This window comes from Bidens hawaiensis, unplaced genomic scaffold (genome assembly GCF_021521415.1).
Source record: "Bidens hawaiensis isolate Kalapana, Puna unplaced genomic scaffold, B.hawaiensis_p1.1 tig00055775_1, whole genome shotgun sequence".
NCBI classification, from domain to species: Eukaryota; Viridiplantae; Streptophyta; class Magnoliopsida; order Asterales; family Asteraceae; genus Bidens; species Bidens hawaiensis.
The window spans coordinates 45,186-56,611 of NW_027506345.1; the positions used below are offsets into that span (position 1 = coordinate 45,186).

General features: G+C 33.8%; 1 protein-coding gene across 1 annotated transcript; it reads right to left on the reverse strand.

Annotated features, from left to right (window-relative positions):
• Positions 1-208: 208 nt before the first annotated feature.
• On the reverse strand, positions 209-5,228 carry LOC143617595 (digalactosyldiacylglycerol synthase 1, chloroplastic-like). The gene is made up of 7 exons (XM_077090106.1): positions 5,141-5,228; positions 4,285-4,317; positions 4,126-4,213; positions 3,254-3,699; positions 2,143-2,409; positions 1,712-2,064; positions 209-797 (listed from the first exon to the last, which is right to left on the reverse strand). The coding sequence occupies exons 1-7, from the start codon at positions 5,162-5,164 to the stop codon at positions 302-304; spliced, it is 1,707 nt and encodes a 568-aa protein (XP_076946221.1). The 5' UTR covers positions 5,165-5,228; the 3' UTR covers positions 209-301.
• Between the last annotated feature and the right edge of the window lie 6,198 nt (positions 5,229-11,426).

Here is an 11,426-nt window from a genome sequence, read left to right on the forward strand (position 1 = left end):
AAAAAAGTTACATAGTATACTCTCGTTTACTTTTGTATAAACTCAAGTGTATTACAAAAGAGAGTGCAATTAATTTTGCATATCTTGTACCGTACTCTGGTTAAAATATAAAATATCTTCTATATAAGTAAGCTTTTTAAAGAAAATTTAATTACCCAATAGTCCAACACAACACTCAAGTCATATGTGCTAAACCAAAACTTAACTACCATATAAGGCTTAATTATAATAATAACTATTTCATACTTTATACATAAAGAATATTTAGAATATGGTTATTTCTTTACTTCTATACCTATATTTACCAACCATAAATCGGCTTTTCGACACATGGCGGTAAAAGCCGAAGATCACTAGAGTGCTGCATGTTATAATCCCTAGTACCTGGTACTGCACCGGTGCACAGCCTCAAAAACTCGTTTCCAGTAAAACAATAATGCGCAAAAGCTAAGGTTCCATCGATCAAGTCAGGAACCGAGTTTGACTTCCTGGTCAACCGGCTAGTCTTGTTTAGTATCTTGTCAAGGTCAGAATATTCCATGAACCGTTGGGTCGCGGCTTCCCATGAAAGACTGAACCGTTGGTCTGATGTAAGAGGGTGCGGCTCGTTGGTCATGGCTAAGTTGACTTTCTCTACAAAGTCTTGTGGTGAGTTGTAAGTTAAGCAGTTGGGAAATGATCTAAAGAAGTCATTTGAAGGGTGGTCTGCACACACTACAAATTTTCCCATTGCGAGTGCTTCGGCTGTTGCGGTGCATAACACGTCACTCACACTCGGGTTTATGAACACTTTATAACTGCGAAAATATATACAAATTATTATAAACATATTTAAGTGTTTCTTTTTATTATTTGAGTGTATAAACAAATTATGAATTAAGGGTGTAACTGAGATAACTGAACTCAAACAAAAACCGATGGTTTGGCTTGATGTTTTCGTCAAAACCGAATTTTCGGTTTTGTGTCTAATTAAAACTAAAATAACCGAACCGAATTTATGGATTTTAATTTTTAATATTAAGTAATTTATAAGAACTTAGTAAGTAGTGTAACCTATGGGTGTAAACGAGCCAAACCAAGCACGAGCTCGACTAGGCTCAAGTTTGACTCATTTAACCTACAGAGAGCTCGAGCCCGGCTTGTGAGTAGTTTTTCAAGCTCGAGCTTGGCTCGGGCTTGACTCGTTTATTATTTAATTAATTTACTTATACATATTGATATATAATTTTTAATCCTAATTATATATATATATATAAGATAACAAATTTGTATTTTTATATTTATTATAATTTTATATATAATAATAATAATAATAATTAAATATAATATTAAAAAATACATATAAACAATAGGTTCGTTTAGGCTCGTGAGCTGGCTCAAGCTCGATTAGTGAAGCTAAGGCTCGTTTATTAAAAAGATTATTTTTATCTCAAGCTCGTTTATTAAACTTGATTCAAACTTTTAGCAAGGCCAAGCTCACGAGTGACTTGGCTCGTTTACCCCCCCCCCCCCCCTCCTTTTGGCCAATTCCTTATTTTGGGCCAATTCTTTTTGGCCCAAATATTTCAAGTCCAAATGGTATAACCGAAACCAAACAGTTTTCAAAAACTCAAAATATGACTTTTCGGTTTTTTGTTCGGTCAAGCCCAAAACCGTCCAAAAAAGACCCATGCAGACCCCTCTTATGAATATCATAATTTGTAAGTGTTACCTGTGAAGTGAATCATCTGCATGGTCTATGCCTTTCATGAAGTTCACATTCAACTTCAACTTTTTGGCTGCGTGTTTTACCTCGTTAGCATCCTCACCGTTACCATAAACATCAATCTTAAACGCACTATTAAGGTTAACCTTTTGCTTATCTAACAAATCTAGCAACTCGCGGTATCCCTTGGCCCAAACCATCTTGCCCAAAAAATAAGCTCCTTTCGAAAACGACTGGTGCCCGTTTTCCCTTTCTGCAGCCGTTTTCTCCCCGATTTTCAAAAACTTCAGGTTCACACCATGCACGTTACATATTACAGATTTAGGTAAATCTTGGGTTGCAGCCGATAGTCGAAGCACCTTAAAATATAACATTAAATACCAGATACTTGAGTTATAATAAAAATCTTTAAGTTGTAATAAGTAGATAATAAGTACCTTGTCACAGTATGCTCTTGTGACCAAATTGTTTACATGTTTCACGAAAAATGCTTGGAGGGTCCCGTTCTTTTCCCGCTTTATATACTCTAGGTAATTTGTGTGAACGATGCCAACGACATGATTGAACTTGTTGGTCCAACGGTTACCATGATGATACCAGTTTAAATGTTCGGGTTCTTCAAGAATTGCAATGTCAGCATCTTTAGATGAAATGAAACTGGATGTATCTCCAGCCGGTATAATGCTGCGTCTTTCTTTTTGAAACTGAAATAGAAACAAATAAATGTATAGTATACATCTGGTTTGATTTCGATATCGGGTCAGACTTTGTTTTTAACCATGCAAGGACTCGAACTTTGTAAAAAAGGTTTTCATTTAGGTTAGCTTGTAAGCTTGACGGTTTTTAGACGCCACATTAAAAAAGTCAACATGGTCAAAGTACCAACATGTCTGCACGCGGGTCAGAAATGAAGTTTTATTTGGAAGATTGAGCCTTTTATGGTTTAAACAAAGTGTGACCCAAAAACGGGCCTTTTACTATAAATGATATATCGGGTCACACTTTGTTTTTAACCATATAAAGGCTCAAACTTTGAAAGAAGTTTTCATTTAGGATAGTCTTGTAAGTTAGCCGGTTTTAGACCGCCCTTAAAAAAAGTCAACATGGTCAAAGTTACCGACATGTGTCCTTGTTTTGGTTGGCTTAGCGGGTCATTTTTAATGTAACATTTTGAAACTCTCCAAAAAAAGCTGTCAGTTATATCAGCCTTTAAGTTTGACTGTTTTTAAAAACCACGTTAAAAAGTCAACATGGTCAAAGTTACCATCATGTCTGCTACCATGTCCTTATTTTGACAAGTTAACCGAGTCAGATTACTCTAAAACAAAGTGTGACCTGATAACGAGTCAATTTATTCTAAATGATATATCGGGTCATAGTTTGTTTTTAACAATGAAAAGTCCCAAAGTATGATAAAAAGTTATCGTTTATGATACTCTTGTAAGTTGGCCTGTTTTAGACGCCGCGTTAAAAAGTCAACATGGTCAAAGCTATCGACATAAAGTGTGAATGTAAACGAAATATTTTGAATACATGAGAGAAAATTACCTTTCCTGGATAGAATGAAATTTTGAAATCAGTTTTGAAACCGATTCGTTCCTCAAGCCAACTCCGAATATAAACTTCTTGTTCTTCCGGTGAAGTGAAAGTAATATTATTAGGATAAACCAACTCTTGATCTTTCCTTGTAAGCCAAGGAACCAACAATGTAATACTTTGTTTCCTAGACTTTGCCAAATACGCCGCACGAAACAAAGGATTTACCGCTGTCCCAGTCATCCACGGAAGACTAGCAGTTGTAACAATGGCTACATGCCTTTTACCACTTTCATGATCATGTCTTGTACTATGAATAACACTAGCTATTCGTGTATCCAAATCTTCGATTAATGTATCGTTTTCATGACTGTAGGATTCGCGGGAACGAATAGGTGTTAACATAAGTTGATTTTTTCTTTTTGTGTATAAGCTTTGGATTATTTTGTCAGAAACATCTGTATTGTACAACAGAATATATGCTTAAGAATTTAAATCAGAATATTATGCTATGCAGTCAATATCGGTGGTAACTCTGTTATTAGTCCTCATGTGAAATGTCAGTCAAAATATCGATCAGAATATCAGTAACAAACTAACAATAATATCAGCGATACTGACAGATATTTCACTGTTATTCCCGATATCAGTGTTTTAAGACTTAATTTTCAACTTTTAATGTCTAATGTTAGTGTTAAAGTGATATATATATATATATATATATATATATATATAAATTCTGCATGATACTAAAATTACTGATATCCCACTGTGACAACCGATATATCATATATCGGTCCACGACCGATATTCGATATTTTTCCGCATTAATTAGCTTAGATATTATTAATCAAAATAATATTGTAATATATAAAACTAATTACCTTTCTTGACACCTAATTGATCTAAAAGTGGTCCTGATTGCCTAACTAAATATGCAACAAGTTCTGGGAAGTCCAATGGTGGAATGTCCTGTGACATAAAAACATCATGACTATAATGAAAGTGATTTTATATGTTACAACTTAAAACTAAATTCGTACCTTTGAGTTGTCTGGTTCCTTGCAAATTGATTTCTGCGAAAATTAGGAAAATAAAAGTTATAAGACTGTCGACGATAACAAAACCCAAAAACACCAAAAAAAAAGTGCATAGTCAGCTGTCACATAAAAAAACACTAATTCTTCAAAAACTCACCCAACAAAATAAGCCTAGAGAGTTCTTAACACATTGTCATATCATCACAATATTTTTGCTTTTAACCAACCATTTATCTCGGTATATATGTTTTATATATAAAAAGTACAATGGGCCCACCATAATCTGGTTTTTCTAGTTCCAGCCACGAACTAGAAAACAAGTCGAGCTACTTGTGAGCTGCTCGATATGATGAAAAGCTAGAAATGAGACGAGCTCGGGGCTCAAATAAAGCTTGTTTAGTTATCGAGACAGGGCTCGAGTCTTGTGTATTTTAAGTTTTACCATTTTTGGACTTCTATATATGAGTTTCACACTGCACAGCGGAGCTCGAGTTGAGCTTTGGCTCATTTAAGGTATTCTCAAAATATATATAATAATAATTAAAAGTGTATATAACTAATTAATAAATAACAAACGACCCGAGTCGAGTCCGAGCTTGAAAAAAACGACTCACGAGCCAAGTTTGAGCTTTAAGAAAAAAACTTCAAACGAACCGAGCTCAAGCTCTTGCAAGTCAAAACAAGCCGAGCTCAACAGGCACAATGATAAAACCACACGATGTAATGTTTTTTAGGATAAAACCGTCTTATTGACAAATTTCTAAAAAAATGGGTACCAAATACCATACTGAATTTATTGTTACACATAGTACGGTTTAAAAAGTGGGTCCAGACCGACAGTAAAATTCAAAATACTTACCAGGCTAGATTTAACTTTTACCATAAACTCACTATTCTTCCTCTCCAACTTCTTTAACCCCACCTTAAAATCCCCAAAATACCCTTCACGACCACAAGCTTTCTTTACGCCGACGCGTAAGTTTACTCCAGGGGTAAAATCGGAAACTGGTACGAAATAATAAGAGGCTAATGTTTGAAAAGAATTGGCTCGGTGTTTCATTAATCGAATATCGGCTTCCGTTGAGTCTTTGACTTCTCGCCAGCCTTTCGATATGAACGACATCGCTCCGGTCATCGAACCGCAAGACTCCGGTTTCATGTGTGTCTGGTTTTTTTAATGTTTTTTTGGTGGCACGTTGTGTTTATGGTTTGAAACAGAGTAACGCACATGTCTATATATATTCTTGTTATTTATTATTATTATTATTAATTATTTATTTATTAGTTGTAATATAAATAGTATGAGTTAGGCCATTTAAGTTCAACATCGAGCTAGAGCCTAGTTAAGCTGTCTCGTTTAATTTTGAGCTCGAGCTGGCTTGATTCATGTTTGACTCGTGAACGGTTCTAGTATGAGTTCTCATGGAAAAGATACTTGGTGTTTTATATGATCTAGGTTTGATTCTTTTTAATGGTTTTTAAGTATGTGGCGTTCACTAGTTGGATCTTTTAATTGAATGTCATGCTTCAAGCGAGTGTTCACGGGTGTTGGCCTTAGGTGAGGGTTTTCCTCGAATTGGAATGCGAGTGTATCCTGATATGGTAAATTAGTTAGTAGCTCATTATAGGATTTTTTAACTGTTCAAAATAAAAAATTGGTGGCACGTTTTCATTGTCGGGTTGCGTACGTGTCACACCCCAACCTAAGGCGGAAATGCCGGGGCGTGAACTGATTGCCACAGCTCACAAGGTTACTATCATGAAATTATAAAGCGACAATATCTAATTAATTTATTTATTATCAAACAACATTCATATACAACAAAAATAAAGAAAATTACAAATACAAAACCAACTATTCTTGTATATGTTTTATCCTAAAGTCATCTATATGTGAGCTTCAGTTCGATAAGCAATCCAAATCTATAACCTGCAAATGCGTACAAAATATAATTTTTGTCAACAACACATGTTGAGTGAGTAGATCACCAGTTTTGACACAAACAAAAATGGTAATATATAATGATATAAGTGAATAAAAATAGGCAAAACTGTTATCTGTGAGTATAACCAATTAAACCATAGCACATACATAAACAATCAACCATAAAGAAAGGGCTAAAACGTTGCCATGCGAATGGGCATTGGTTACCAAAAATGAGGTGTCGGTGAAACCATTGCCAATGCGATCGGGCTCCGGCCACTATGACGGTTGTATGATCATACTATAATGAGATTATGTTGGACCTATCCGAATGCGATTCAAGTAAGCAAATAGCAAGTAACAGGCAATCATTCAATTGATACACGGCACAAAGATCACAGTTTGCGTTTGAGAAATAATAAGATAAATAATATGATAAATGGTACGCAAGTGTCCCCAAAACATTTGAAAACAAGTAAAATATGGGAGTGATTACTCACCTGACAAGATGAACAGAGTTAAAAATGATGACGCGAGAATGAACCCTTCGGCATACACCGACAAGGATTCCAGATAAAAAGGCGATTAGATGGAGAACGACGAATCCATATCGCCGGCCTGAACACGTACACGAACTGACGTCGACGGGCTGTTATAACGTAATTAACCTTAGGGTTATTGGTCTCGAGGTGGAGAAGAGGGTGCGGCAGAGTTTAATTGTAATATTACCAGTTGATTTTGTATATTCATAGACGGTTTAATCTATTACAAAATTTGTATCACTTTGGTCTTTGTTTCCAAATTATTTGTGTTGGTAGGCCGTCTATATTAAAACCCCTAAATCAATTCCAAGTTAAACGCGAGAATTAAGGGCCAAGTTAATCAAAACGAGATTCTGGTTTGATGTTGGATCATGGATACGGGTTTGACTGATGGGTTAAAGGGTTGGGTGAATATATTTAACATGGTTTGCAGTTTAGTCCTTGTAGTATGGTGGTGGAAACAATAAGGGGTTAAAGTATATTGTATGGTGTAAATTGCATATAAATGAAAGTTATTTATATAAAACAAATAACTATAGTAAACAATAAATAATAAAATATTATTTGTTCGATAAATGTGAAGTTTCATTGATTAAAATTACCCAATAACTATGACGGGTCGGATATTGGATATTATATTATAGTCGGAAAACCCGAGTTGTATGAGATTATGTTGGACCTATCCGAATGAGATTATGTTGTACCTATCCGAATGCGATTCAAGTAAGCAAATAGCAAGTAACAGGCAATCATTCAATTGATACACGGCATAAAGATCACAGTTTGCGTTTGAGAAATAATAAGATAAATAATATGATAAATGGTACGCAAGTGTCCCCAAAACATTTGAAAACAAGTAAAATATGGGAGTGATTACTCACCTGACAAGATGAACAGAGTTAAAAATGATGACGAGAGAATGAACCCTTCGGCATACACCGACAAGGATTCCAGATAAAAAGGCGATTAGATGGAGAACGACGAATCCATATCGCCGGCCTGAACACGTACACGAACTGACGTTGACAGGCTGTTATAACGTAATTAACCTTAGGGTTATTGGTCTCGAGGTGGAGAAGAGGGTGCGGCAGAGTTTAATTGTAATATTACCAGTTGATTTTGTATATTGTTGATTATATCATAGACGGTTTAATCTATTACAAAATTTGTATCACTTTGGTCTTTGTTTCCAAATTATTTGTGTTGGTAGGCCGTCTATATTAAAACCCCTAAATCAATTCCAAGTTAAACGCGAGAATTAAGGGCCAAGTTAATCAAAACGAGATTCGGGTTTGATGTTGGATCATGGATACGGGTTTGACTGATGGGTTAAAGGGTTGGGTGAATATATTTAACATGGTTTGCAGTTTAGTCCTTGTAGTATGGTGGTGGAAACAATAAGGGGTTAAAGTATATTGTATGGTGTAAATTGCATATAAATGAAAGTTATTTATATAAAACAAATAACTATAGTAAACAATAAATAATAAAATATTATTAGTTCGATAAATGTGAAGTTTCATTGATTAAAATTACCCAATAACTATGACGGGTCGGATATTGGATATTATATTATAGTCGGAAAACCCGAGTTGTTACAGTCTCCCATACTTTAGGGAATTTCGTCCCGAAATTAAAGAACACAATAACAACATCTTTAAGTTTTGAGGAAAATAAGTTTTTAAAAGATTGCTTTTAAAATTTATCATAACACAGAACTTCGAATAGTCAAAACAACGCTCCAAATGAAAATCCGATAAGGACACTTATATATAGGATGTAACAACAACGTATCCACCACGTACTTATCATCTTTACATTTGTGCCGTTATCCCAAACTACTTTTCGATTATATATTATGACACACAATTGTACGCATTATGATTTCCATGCGATGACTTCGATAATTATGTAGGCATCCATAATTACTTAGGTCGTCGAATGGTCCACATAACTCGTCCCATCGTGTTGTTTACAAAATATTTGAAAGACATGATTTTGTGAGAAAAGTTATTAATTTATTATTGATATGAGGAATGTGTTAACATATTATAAGACCATTGGGAGTTGATTTATTATAAGTGTAAAATCAGAAGATTATATAAAATATTTCTAATAACGCAATTTAGGTGAACTTTCGAGTTTGATTAATGTAATTTGTGAAAATTTTAAAGTAACTTAAAAGTTACGAGAAACAGAAACATTGAAGTTGGGATAGATGATGCGTCGACAAGATCGATTGTGAAGAAAGAGAGTGGGGATACGAGCCAACTAACAAATTTATGTGAACTTAACAAAATTTCTTTGATTGCAAGGATAACATCAACAAAAGTTTATGAAGGAATTAATTGATAATTGTAGACGAATAATAACCTGTGAAATTTTTAAATATTGCAACATTTGAGGTATAATTCATAAGATCGAGAGTACAAATTTGAACAAGATTAAACGAAGACTTTGAGGGATTTAGTTTAGTTAAATGAAAAACTCAAGAAATTTAAAGAGAACTTTATATAACATTGAAATATCGCAATTGTGTATTTAAGATGAGGTAAATTAAAATTTTAAAGTACCGGTAGTAGTAATTGAGAATGCAAAAATATTAATGCAAAAATTTATGTATACAAACAAATTGTAAATAGATGAGATTGGGAAGCGGATATTCACGAATCACCGAGATAATCCTATTTCAATTTAATCTTTAAAATGGATTGTTGAGGTACCACGAACCACCGCAGGTTTTCGACAACAATCGTGCAAACGTCATTACATAATAGTGAAAATTAATAATAAAATTCCAATTAAATCACCATGGGAATTCAATAAAATTCGTTTTTTTATAGTGAAAATTAACTTAAATAATGGAAAATAAAATTCCATAGCGGAAATAATTTTGTTTAATATTATATGACAAGTTCATTTAATAATAAAACTATAACAATTCAATTTCAACGATAAAAATTATAAGATGAAAGGTAAATTGTAATGCATGAGATCAATAAGTACACAGCGTACACAAATGTTAAAAATCAAAGTTGAGAGTAGAAATTGACACATTGTCAATAATTTAATAAGCAAATAAGGTAGATGAGAAAAGACAAATTGAATAATATGGTCAACTAATAACTGACTGTCGAAATTGTGTCTTTCATAATTGAGAAAAGAAAAAAAAATTTGTTTCGATTTATGAGAATCTAAATATTTTGATTCGTTGATGAAATGTTAATGAACCAAATCCTATAATTTAGATTAAGTAAAACCAAACGTATATATAAGTACGGCAACCAACGATATTGATCTTTGGAAAGATAAGAAAAATTTTATTGTATGCGAAAAAGATACTTAAAATGATGGATTTTCCAAGTTGGGTTTGTTCCAAAATAACTAATTTAGACAATTAATCGTTTAAGGTATAACTGAATACAAAATACGTTTAGACGAAAATGATGAAGACAATAAAAATCTTCTTTGTGAAAACTTAACTACGATTGGTTTGATTCAAAACACCTTTGTTAATTGACCTTATGAAATCTTAAATAATTGAGATCGAATGATTTGGGGCACCTCGAATAGGTTTGTGAAAACGAGGTTTGACTAAGGTAAGCTTGATGAAATTAAGTCTTGCGGGTCTAGAATCGAGTAAGCGAGAACGACCTTGTTACATGAAGAAAGCCTTAAAGGCATAGAGTTGGTTGGTTTAAGCTAAATGAGCATGGGCAGTATGGTACGGTGCCGATATAATTTGAACTCGGCGTGAATGAGTAAAGAACAATGCGTTGCGTAGGTGATTAGGTTCTCCATAATTGTAGAAGGCACGGGTAGCAGGTGTATAAAGCTAAGTCGACAGCATAGACCGTTGTGGGATGTCTTTGTGTCGTAGGCAGCGTAACGACAAGTGTTAACGGGATAACCATAACTGTTATAGTGAGTGTAAGAATGACACAAGAATTGAGTTGGATGACGAAAGTCGCGAATAAGACGTAATGAGCATATTCCGGTGTAAGGTTTCTTGTTTGGGACACTATGATTTCGTTGAGATTGATAATTGGTTTACTTAATACTAAACTCGATTATTAAGCTTGCGTTTGTTATTATCATTGTTATGAGGGTGAGTAACGGTAAATGAATCGAAATTTCTCTGAAAGAAATTAGTGAACAATATTAAATTGATTATATTAGTGTTTTGAGTTAGGATTTATACCCTAGAGATTGTAGGAGCTATCTCCTTGACTGTACTTGTGGTCATAAAGCGGGTGTAGATAATATATGATCTATATTGTTTATGAGATTAAATGAGTATAAATAATAAGTCTTACAACATACTACAGCAACATTTCAGAATAGAAAAAAATCCATTTTTTTAGCTTTTCATTTCATTATTGAATTCTTTATTAGTATTAGAATATTTAGCGATCAAATTTTTATTTACAACGTATCATAACGCATGATTGGCCAAATCATTGATACAAACAATATCCAAATACCAAATACGCCTTCTAGATAACCTTCGCGAAATAGAAGAAACTCTTGGAAAGGTTAAGGAAAAAACTTGTTCTTCTTCTGTAAAGAATTCTTCCAATAATTGCGAACCGAATCTTTTCAAAAAAGCACGTACAATACTTTTATGCTTACGAGCTAAAGTTCTAGCACAAGAATGTAAATTTTTTATTAGTTATTAA

Bases quoted from the DNA above. Each gene is read 5' to 3' on its own strand.
- LOC143617595 (XM_077090106.1), bottom strand. From the start codon at position 5,164: ATGGTAAAAGTTAAATCTAGCCTG. The intron at 4,318-5,140 runs GTAAGTATTTTG...TAATTTTCGCAG, and splicing joins TAAAAGTTAAATCTAGCCTG to AAATCAATTTGCAAGGAACC. The intron at 798-1,711 runs GTAACACTTACA...ATATTTTCGCAG, and splicing joins GCAGATGATTCACTTCACAG to TTATAAAGTGTTCATAAACC.